We start from the raw sequence: 11,981 nt of genomic DNA, 5'->3' as shown, positions 1-11,981 counted from the left end.
CACTCACTGCCCTTCGCGCTTTGTCTTTTCTTCAAATGGTCACGATCACTGTCGACCGTTATATTGCAATCACCAGACCACTGCGCTACTTATCCATAGTGACTGTTAAACGCGTCCGTGTTTTGATAGTATTTACCTGGATGACATGCATCGCATTCTTCGTGACACGATCCTATTTGATTGCATCCAAAAACGCCCGCGTGATTACTATCAAGTGTCCCGGAATTCACTTTGAGGTTCCCTATCTGCGGGTCGCGAATCTGATAGTGCTTGTAGGCAGTACTCTTGCATTCCTCGTGTTGACTGGTATCAACGTTCGCATACTACGAATCTCTTTCAAACAGTCACGCGTGATCTTTCAGGTAAAAGAAGCAATAGGAAGGAATCAGGGCAACCATGAGATATCGATTAAGAATTTGAAAGGGGCCCAAAATATCTGCATCATCGTTTTTATATTTATTCTCTGCTGGGTTCCCACGCAAATAGTTTTCGGTTTGGAACTGTCTCCATTGAGCGAACATCATTTTCCTGTTCTTGCCGAAGTCATGGTCTTTAGTATGGGCATTAATTCAGCCGTCAATCCGCTTATCTACGGATACAGGGATCGTTTGTTTCGCGAGGCATTTAATGACTTCAGAAATCGCATTATGACCCTGATTTTCTGAATGAAAGCTTGCATCAGATGATAATTCGCTGTTACAAATGAAACAGATTTGTTGATGTAAGAAAAAGATTACGAGTTATGATGACAATATACGTCGGAGTGAGTGTCTTTCGACTCGAGGTAATTTTATGATTTTGTCGATAAAAGTATTTCCGTAAGATGTAGAATAATTAGACAATATTATAGATTAGAGAAGGATATTCAACGTGAAAATAAAACAGTTACGATGGGGAAATTCGTGTAAAGCACGTGCTGTTTTGCAACTAGACGATTCTACGTTACCTCACACCACAAAACTCTTCATCCTCTCAGTCGACTTGTCGGTTGAATAGTCTTCACTTCAAAAACTTTCTTTAAACTGTTTTTTCCAATTCTTAGTCAAAAGCCTTCTAGGACTTTTCCAATAAGATCGCCTCATTTCCTATACATGTGTGATTGTTTCTATTTCTATATCATCCCAATTAAAATGTCATGTACTGTCAATGATGAGTAAATTGAATTCATTCTTGTACTGGCCATTTATGACTTTGTCACGAGCATAGGAAAATATATACAATGTCTTACAACTAATTCTTAGACAAGTAATATGGTCAACATTCTTTCTATATGTAAAAATAAATCTTTTAGATTCTTTCTCTTATGCAGCCTCATACCTTTGGAACAATCTAAACATTCAAATTTGAAATGTTAACTGCGTAGAAAAATTCTTAAAGTAATTGTTAGAATCTTCTGTAAGATTTCTAAAATTTTTAACGGTAGGTTTTTAAGGGTTATTTAATAATATTTCAAATGATTTATTGCCTTTCATTTGTTTTTATGATCCTCTTCCTCCACCGTTAAGAATTTTTTTTTTTTTTTTGCAATTTGCGGTCTAGAAAATACATTACTATTATAATTTTTAAGCTAGAGAACCTGACTGACATTAGAATATTAAAAATGGAAGAATTTGAGTGACATATTAATAGCAGCTAGTTGATTAAACCTTGCATCCCTCTCCAGATCAAAATCAGTTTCCACCTTGTAAACGCTACCACATTATTTCATCTTATAATTTCTACCGAAGGAGAATGTTTGTGTCATGAACCCAAGTTGACTCGAAAGAGGCAATGGCAATATCAAACACTACATCGCTTTGAGTTTACTTGCTTGGATGCTCTAATATTGTGGAAAGGCTACCTACAGAATCCGTATCTCGTATCGTGCTGATTTCAACGTTTGAAGTTTGCAGATGCAAAGGGATGATATTCGATAAGATGGATAACATAGATACAAGAGCAGCCAACATCACGGTAATAAATTACCCCGCTGAACACTGCTTTGCTCTTGACTTGTTTGATACCAGTGATAGTTGGGAGCGTTGTTGGAAACGGCTCGGTGGTATTTGCAGTTTATAGATACCATGGTTTGTGGACACCAACATACTTCATCATTGCAAATCTTGCTGTGGCTGATTTCTTCATCGGATTTCTTGGTGTCCCTTTATATCTTTATTTTGACCTCTCAGGTACTACGCGTTGTGACTCCTTCTTTAGGACTGTATGTTCCGGACCAGTGGCGGCGTTTGGTTCAATATCTTTTTTCCAGATAATCATTGTCTCAGTGGACCGATACATTGCTATCAATAGACCACTGCGCTACGCCACCTTAAAGGGAAGATAAACCCCAAGAGCAATGTGGATTGAGTGAAAGCAGCAACATTAGTTGCTGCTTTCACTCAATCCAGTTAAAGTTTGAAGAAAATCGGACAATCGATGCAAAAGTTATGAATTTTTAAAGTTTTGGTGATGGAACCGCTGGGTGAGGAGACTACTAGAGGTTATGACGTATGAGTGGACAACAATACCAAGAAAACATAAAGAAAATTCTACAAAAATCCATTTTTCATGAAAATTACAAATTCCATCAACTTGATACTGACATATGTTAAGGGTAGCAATTATTCCCCCTGCTTTCTGAAAGAGGTTGGTCCATTGCTCTTTCATAATTCTAGAAAAGTGAATTTTTGTTGAATTTCCTTTATATTTTCTTTGTATTGTTGTCCACTCATACGTCATATCCTCTAGTAGTCTCCTCATCCAGCGGTTCCAACACCAAAACTTTAAAAATTCATAACTTTTGCATCGATTGTTCGATTTTCCTCAAACTTTCACTGATGTGTTCTACTAATGTTGCTGCTTTCACTCAATCCACATTGCTCTTTGGGTTTACCTTCCCTTTAAAGAGAGTCCAAGTTGGGATCGCATTCTCGTGGATATTAATGAGCGCTTTCTTTGCACCATATTTTTATTTTTTGCATGTGTCCAAAATCGCCAAGGTGATGACTATCAAGTGTCCTGGAATATATTTTGAGGACCCCTATATGTGGGCCCTGAATCTGAGCACGCTGGTGAATAGTAGTCTTGCTTTTCTCGTGGTGGCGGTTGTTAACATGCGCATATTGCAAACTGCTTTCAGACAGTCCCACGCAATACATCAGACAAACGAAGCTTTTGGAAGGAACCAGGGTAATCATGATATATTATTCAAGAATTTCAAAGCCGCCCAAACAGTCTCTATGGTTGTTTTCATCTATATATATTGTGTTGTATTCCCTCGCAAGTTCCTTTGGGTATCGGACTAGTGAGCGATCATCATCAACCCGTTCTTGCCCAAGTCAACCTCATCAGTCTGGGCATAAATTCGGCTGTTAATCCGCTCATCTACGGCTTCAGAGATCGTTTATCTCAGAAGGCGCCTTAAAGCGCTGATTTCGTGATCGAATGCCGGCATTTGATTAATGTACTGAACATTAATTCCAACTGAACAGAGATGAAGAAAAATGACATTAGTAACAATAATATATGGCGGAATGATATGAATACAGCTCAACTTGGTAAAGAGCCTGTTTCTTTGGTTCTATATGATTGTCTAATGCAGTATAGATATGCACACACTGAAGTAACTCCGGTGGGATCGTTTTCACAAACCACGTCCATCTTTTTGCATATGCTACAGATCATTGTTTATACTTTATGAGGAAGTCGTTGTAAAAAAAAAAAAGGAAAAAAATATATATACATGTATATATCAATTCAAAACTCGGGGCAGAGAAAACCTGGCAATCAAAAAGTGATAAGGAATAAATATTTTCTGAAATACCATGGTTTAAACGAAAATGAATAAGGCAATCGAGTTGGATGTATTTTGAACAGATAGTGAGTCTAGATTGTAGATAAATGTAGTTTCTTCGAAATTGTGTCTATAAGAAGCAAATGAAAATGCCTTACCAAACAAAAGAGTAAACAGCTTAATAGACCTTGTTCACTGTTGTTGTTGTTGGTAAAATTGAATTGTGAATCCTAATTGGTTTAGATTTAATAAGACTGTGAGGTATATGACTAAATTTATCTACTTGGACTCATACTATAGGCAGAATAGTCATTTACATATTGCTCATTCAGAAAAAAAAAAACACGCACATTTATTTCATTGAACCATCGCTTCTGAGTGTATGCCCAATGTTGAATAAATCATGTGCTTCATCCATGGTTGTGTTTCTCTTCAGTAAATTCCGACATGAAGTAAGTACACATTAGTTCTCTAGTCCGTAAAAACAAAAACAAAAATAGGTGTCAGTCATTCCTACACGTGAAGGAGGAGTGGAAGGTGCAATATTTGGGGTATTATATAACGTCAATTCTGCATGGAGAAATAAACTGTGAACAGATGATCACAGCTCAATTTTGACATTGATATTGCCAAGTAAAACCACACTCTTTGTAACAAAATTTAAATTACGATGAAGCTGCAATGCATTTACTGCATACATGTAATTTATATCAAATAATGATTTGATTTGATTTGATTTGATTTGATTTGAATTATGGTTTCATGTATTATCATTGTACAAGCACATATATGTATACATACATTGGTGGTGGCATACATATTCATAGACATAATTTGGTAACAAAGTATGTTTCTTCATTGCCTTTACAATGTAGGCATACAGCAAGACGTGCAGGAATACAACAAATAATACCTCGAATGTCTTGCTTAGATCCATAAATGCATCGATGACAAGTTTTGTTCAGCTAAGTCAGTCAACACTCTATAGTACATTTTATATCTTATACAAATCTATGTTAATCATTTGAAACGTAATTGAAACTGGATCACATGCATTAGTTCTTAAAGATTTGTTTTTAAAGATGCAAATGTTTGAAATAACTCAAATAAAAATAAATCTCCGTTTGTGAAGACGGCTATAAAACCCAATGCTTAAGTTTGTTCAAAACTGTTCAATGTTTCGTGTACTTTGCGTCGTTAATTTATCAAAATGTTATCAATGAGGTGATATGTGTGTAGATTGCAGTGACTTCGTCATTCATCTACAGGTTATGTAAAATAGCAAATTCACCTCTTCTTTTCTACACACATCAAACGACGCACCACATCTTAACGCATTTTAAGTGAAATAAAAAATGACAAAATTTACTGCAGGTAGTTACCGGGGCAGGCTGAGCGTTTTCAAAAGTGTGTGTGTGTGTGTGGGGGGGGGGGGGGGAGCAAACTTCCGGGTTTCATGAAAAAAAAAAAAAGGTCCTCAGCTCTTCTCTCTCCTTTCACTTCCGGGTTTCTTCAGCTAACGAGCAAAAAAAAAAAATGAAAAAAGGTCTTCAGCTCATCTTCATCCTTCCACTTCCGGGTTTCTTCAGCCTTCAGCTAACAAGCAAAAAAAAAAAAAAAAAGAGAAAAAAAAAAGGTCTTGAGCTTCCACTTCCGGATTTCTTCAACTGACAAGCAATAAAAAAAAAAAGGCTCACGCTTAAAGATCTTTATCTACTTCTTTCTAGTGCCACTTACCACCACTTCCGGGTTAAAAAAAAGTGGGGGGGGGGGCCAAGAAAGCGCTGGCACCTCATTTATTCCTTTGAGTGGTCAAAAAAAAAGTGGAGAGCCCTAGTATCTTATTACCCTAAAGATCGTGTGTTTCCTTACTTATAACCAATGGAATCATTTGCATGTATGAAAATAATTCTGGCTATGACTAAAAGAATCTCGGAAGAAAATTATTTACGAAACATATATCTAGGTTATCCATTATCTAAATTAATAATTCTATATGGGTGCACGTCACGAAACCATCGCCAACGAGTCATACAGCCTACGAGTTATACAGCTCACGAATCATACAGCCCATGAGTTCGATACTAAGCTAACAAGGCCCTCGAGACCGATACATTAAACCCCGTGTTGCGTCTGTCGAACTCGTGGGCTGTTTTTACGTAATGTCGGTCTCATGGGTTTTATTTGCCTGGTGTCGAACCCGTGGGCTGTAGGACTCGTAGCCTGTATGACTCATGGGTGTCGGTCTTGTGGAATGACCCCTTCTGTATGACCGTGGCTGTATGCACACAGATTATTTGGCGACATCAACATTTACAAATTTCGCAAAGGTGATGTGTTTGACCTATGAATCACTCCAGATAGCTCTCATCTTATAAGTAAAACAATTATGATTTCCTCACAATGGATTTACTCAGCAAAAAAACGCGTCTCGCTCGAGTTACCCGGTCTGAAATACTGTAGATACAGTAGAACATGAGAGGCCTAAACTACTCATCTTTAGCACAAGCTCATCTTTTTTAATCATTTCCCATGGAACAATAAAAGGAACACAGAGCTTACCAACAACTTTGTACAAATACTCATTTGTCTTTTATTGAATCACAATTGCTCCCAACAGGCTTGAAGTCTTTCTACTTCTTAGGCATTGTCTTAACAGGCCACAAAACGCAGGGTAGTCTCGGGGTAGCCTCCGGTGAAGATTAATCCCGGGGGAAGATTGTGTCTGTTCAGACGCAACACAGCTAGTGGACAGTCTTGGGTAGCCTCGGGGTAGCCACGGGGTAGCCTCCAGCGGTTTACCCCACGAAAGTGTCTCGCGGGGTGAATCGTCCCGTTACGTGCGTTACGTGACAGCGCTAAGTCAGGTATCCAGTGATGCGCCGCACAAATCCTTCAAACACTCCCAATGTATTAAGAGGACAACTAGACGCCGTGGGAAGCACGGCGAATTCTGCACAGCGTGTATTCTATATTAGGCTGTGAGGAGTTACCTTCAGTATTGTGTATACAGTCGTCACATTCATCGAGTTCTGTGGGTTGATTGGCATCGTAACAGATGTGAATTAATTAAACACGTTGCCGATTTCATGACTTATACTTTATTTATTTCATTTTGAAATATCCTTAAGAAAAAGAGAAATGAAAGACGACGTTGCACGGTAATTACAACTAAAAGGAAAAAAAAAAACAGTAGGCCGAATTGAAACGCCTCGATAGAAAATAGAGCCCACATGCTAATTATACCAGTTAGAGGGTTGACCTACACAATAATGTGCACATGATACGCAGTCACATGCTACTGCGATGACAATGATGTTAAATGGTTCCATTTTCAGCGTATCTGTAATGTGATTGGCCAAGGAAAAGTTGAATGCTTGTTAAAACGGGGCATTCGGCGTTCAACCCGTGTTTTATGGGATCTGTGGAATGCATAAAGACGGGCAAATTTTCGCCGGCGAACGCCCGGGAGCGCCCTGGGAAGGTCTGTTGAGAAGGGGCTTTAGATTGTTCATTGGTGCTTACAGCTTCCAAAATCTCATCTCGAATCTCATCGCATCGAAGAGTAAAATTAAGAAGAAGAACACATACACACACACACACACACACACACACACACACACACGCACACACATATATATATATATATATATATATATATATATATATATACACAATTCAAGTCTTAATTTCTTCATTAACACTTCTCCGTTTCAACAACTTTCATTCAACTTTCGTCTAGAGTAAGTCTTTCTCAGTCCCAAACCTTAACTTTTTTCTTTGTCAGAAACCTTTGGATTTTTCCAATTGGATCGTCCCAGATCTAACATCAGCTATGATTGCTCTTTCCACTTTTTCTACATACCCTAAAGAAGGCGAATAGTGTTCGTGAAGCAGCTTTTGTCAGGACATGTTTCATGGGATTGTTAATAACAAGTAAACTAATTTAAATCTAGCCTTATTTTGTTAGTTGTAAATCTGCTGTGAGCATATATAACCTACAGACAGGTGATTGACGTCAGAATATTAAAACGGGAGAACATGAGTGACATGCTATAAAAAGCAGTTTGTTGATTGAAATTGCTAAAGGTAAACAGCATCCCACTCTCAGAAAAATTACTTTTCCTCCTCAAAGATATAAACGCCAGCAACCAAATTAATCGTATTCATTTCTATTAAGGAGAGTTTTGCTCAAATGAATCCAATTTGATAAAGAGAAAAATTGATCGGTTAATTTATGATACGGGATGCGCCATGGACATTCCTTTTAGTTCATTCGACCGTTGGATCTCTTGATCTTGTGGATAGGCTCGTTACGGAAGTCGTGTACATTTCGACGTTTGAAGATATCATAATGGATTTAATAGGTACAAGACCAGACAACATCACGGTAATTACCACGCTGAACACTGCTTTGCTATTGACTTGTTTGATACCAGTGGTAGTTTGTAGCGTTGTTGGAAACGGCTTGGTGGTATTTGCAGTTTACAGATATCATCGCTTGTGGACACCAACATACTTCTTCATTGCAAGTCTTGCTGTGGCCGATTTCTTCGTAGGATTTCTTGGTATCCCTTTATATCTTTATTTCAACCTCTCAAGTACTACGCGTTGTGACTCCTTTGAAGAGCTTGTATTTACTGCACCATTAACGTCGGTCACTGCTGTGTCTCTTTTGCATATAACCATCGTCTCGGTAGACCGGTATATAGCCGTTACCAGACCACTGCGCTACGTCACTTTAGTGTCCACTAAACGTGTCCAGATTGTGATTGTATTCTTATGGATATTACTCAGTGCTTACTTTCTAGTATATTATTATTTTCTTCATGTGTCAAAAATCGCTGCGATGATTAATATCAAGTGCCCAGGAAGATATATTGAGGACCCATTTTTGCGGGCCGTGAATCTGGGCACGCTTGTAAACATTACCCTTGCTCTTCTCACCGTGGCGGCTATCAACGTCCGTATATTACATATTGCTTTCAGACAGTCCCGCGTGATATTTCAGGCAAACGAAGCATTTGGAAGGAATCGGAAGAATCGTGAACTATTCATCAAGAATTTCAAAGCGGCCCAAACAATCTCCATAGTCGTTTTCATCTACATTATGTGTTGTGTCCCCGCGCAAATACCCGTGGGTATCGGACTAGTGAGCGACTATCATCAACCCGCTCTTGCCCAAGTCACCCTCATCAGTTTTAGCATAAGCTCGGCCGTCAATCCGCTCATCTACGGCTACAGGGATCGTTTGTTTCGCGAGATATTAAGTGATCTCGCAAGACGCCTAACAGCCTTGATTTTACGACTGAATTCCGCCATTAGATCAACACACTGACTGACCAAAGATGACGGTCAGTTCACAGTGTTTGTCTTTCTTACGACATCAAACTGATTTTGTGTTACTATTCATACAACTTGGTAAAGAAGTGGCTATGATTATGGTTTTAAGGTTTTATGCCTAGATAAATAAGAAGTTATTGAATTAAGAATATAAGAATATAGAAATTTTCACTTCCGCATGAAGTTAACCTCGATCGAAGTTAAAAGCCAAACAACAACCGAAGCAGGCATGATGAACACAGCAGGTAACACCGTGACACCATCCACATGGGAGGACTACACGAAGATGTAAATCTCCATCGTAAAATGAATCTTTGAAAAACCTCGGGATATTTTTGCTTTTGAAAGATTAGACGCCGCTCACGAAGTTCCTGCTGAACCACGAGAAACTCCATCGGCGGCTATACGATGGTTTAAGATGCCCTCACCAATGACCCTAAGTTCTTACGATCAGAGCCGAATTTGAACATTTCATCTGTGCTCAATTTTGGGACCGTGAGGTGCCTGTATTAAGGTGTTCGACGTGTCATCGATAACTAATATTGGATACAAACTGACAAACTACACCTTCAATTTGAGATCTAATCTATGTTTTTCTTCGATTAACGAATAATGCCCTCTGTCGCTACTTTCCTTTCCTATAACAGCTTTCAAGTGCCTATCTGTCTTAGTCAAAAAGTTGAGGTTTTTGTACTCGTGTAAGCTTGTCTTTGGTCTCATGTTATATTCTTGCTCCCTTGATCCCATCGCACGATGTAGCAACAAAGAGAGCAAATATTGCTCAGGAAATTAACGTTTATTATCATGAAGTGTACTGTTGTTTTGTGACAACAAGGACGGTGATTGATTGGCATGTTTGGGGCTTACTTTTTCAGTTTTGAGGTCGTTATGACCAGAGATAAGCGACAGAATCATGATTGACGTCAGTATATCAATTACCTCCGCCAAGGAAGGAGGTTATGTTTTCATTAGTGTATGTGATTGACATATCCATAGCAATCAGGTGATTGGAATTTCCATCACCAACTCCTCCAAACACTCTCCATATCAAACAATACCAATAAGTTTTCCAGCTCATGCACAATCAGAGTATATAGCTTACATGTCCGCGAGAAGACCCTGTACTGTATGTAATCATTTCTATCGCAGTTAAGGTTTGTTCTCATGAAATGAAGTTGATATGAATTAGAATCGTGCGGCTAATTTTATGGATTATGACTGATTTAACATTCTGATTGCTTTGTGTATCAAAGCTTCATTTGACTTTTGAATCATTTTGATCACGTGAAAAGGCTTGTTACGTGGGCGTAATACTGTATCCTGCGTGGGCCAGGAGTGACGAAATGAATGCAACACATAAGTTAACCAGCTCGGTCAACGACATGTCCGTTACCACACTGAACACCGCTTTAATCTTAACGTGTATGGTACCAATACTAATGTGCACCATTGTTGGAAATGGCTTGGTGGTATGTGCAGTTTACAAGTACCATTATTTGCGGACACCAACATACCTCATCATTGCAAGTCTTGCTGTTGCAGATTTCTTCACCGGATTGATCGGTATTCCTTTATATCTGTACTTCAACTTTTCAAAAAATACCCGTTGTGATTCTTCTTCTGAAGTATCATTTGGAATGCCACTCACTATCCTCAGCGCTGTATCTTTTTTCCAGATACTCACAATCACGATCGACCGGTATATAGCCATTACAAGACCACTGCACTACGTCTCTACTGTCACCAACGAACGCGTCCGGATTGTGATAGTCTTTACGTGGATTGCATGCATTGCGTTCTTTCTAACACGGTCTTATTTACTCGTGTCCACACACGCTGAAGTGATAACTATTAAGTGCCCCACAAGATGCTTTGAGGACCCCTTTTTGTGGGCCATCAATCTGAGCGTGCTTGCAGGAATTTCTCTGGCGTTCTTCGTGTTGACTGGTATTAATACGAGGATACTCCGAATTGCTTTCAAACAGTCCCGCGTGATCTTTCAGGGAAACGAAGATTTCAGAAGAAATCGGGGTAACCATCAGATATCGATCAAGAAATCTAAAGGGACTCACACTATTTGCATCATAGTTTTTATCTTCATTATCTGTTTTCTCCCTACCCAAGTTTCGTATGGTTTGGAATTATCACCTTTGTACGGCTATAATCTATCATCCGTTCTTGCTCAAGTGGACATTATCAGCTGTGGCATAAATTCGGCCGTCAATCCACTCATCTACCATGTCTACGGCTACAGGGATCGTTTATTTCGCAAGGCATTCAGTGATATCAGAAGAAGTCTTATAGCCCTGATTTTATGACTGGCAGTCATTATTACATAGGCTAATTGGCAGAACAGATCTAGGGTAAGACAACTGCGGTATTGATAAACGCAACAGCAATACCGCGGAACAGTACTTAAGTCTTTTCTATATGATTCTGTTAATGTGTAGACCTCCGTGAATGAATGCGCCTATACTGAAGAGTGAGATAGAAAAGGACAAATGCGAATCTGATGACGACATTACTAGGCAAGTACGGTAGGATCGTTTCTATAAAATATGTGCTGTGTTTCAACTGCTCGGGAAAATGTTCATTTTCGCTCTTAGATGAGGACGTTATTAATCACAAAAAAGCGCAAAACTCAGAACAAACCCTGGCAAACAAAAAGATAAGAATGTCACATGCGTTGAGTAAACATGCTTTAAATTAGATTATCAATCGGACAATGTCTATGGATGAAATACATCTAATTACGTAAATAACGAAGGAAAGGGGACGATTCGAAAATTGCTGCCTTTGATGTGGTAAACTCACAGTACCATATACATTTGTTCCTTGAACATAGTTTGTTCAATTCTCCCTTTAT

At 38.8% G+C, this 11,981-nt stretch overlaps 1 protein-coding gene across 1 annotated transcript; it reads left to right on the top strand.

Moving 5' to 3' along the window:
• The first annotated feature begins 4,219 nt into the window (after positions 1 to 4,219).
• On the top strand, positions 4,220 to 9,110 carry LOC140238689 (uncharacterized). Its single transcript, XM_072318589.1, has 3 exons — positions 4,220 to 4,224; positions 8,375 to 8,568; positions 8,926 to 9,110. The coding sequence occupies exons 1-3, from the start codon at positions 4,220 to 4,222 to the stop codon at positions 9,108 to 9,110; spliced, it is 384 nt and encodes a 127-aa protein (XP_072174690.1).
• The last annotated feature ends 2,871 nt before the right edge of the window (positions 9,111 to 11,981 follow it).

Source organism: Diadema setosum, chromosome 15 (assembly GCF_964275005.1).
Source record: "Diadema setosum chromosome 15, eeDiaSeto1, whole genome shotgun sequence".
Lineage (NCBI taxonomy): Eukaryota > Metazoa > Echinodermata > Echinoidea > Diadematoida > Diadematidae > Diadema > Diadema setosum.
This window is presented reverse-complemented; position numbering and strand designations above follow the sequence as displayed.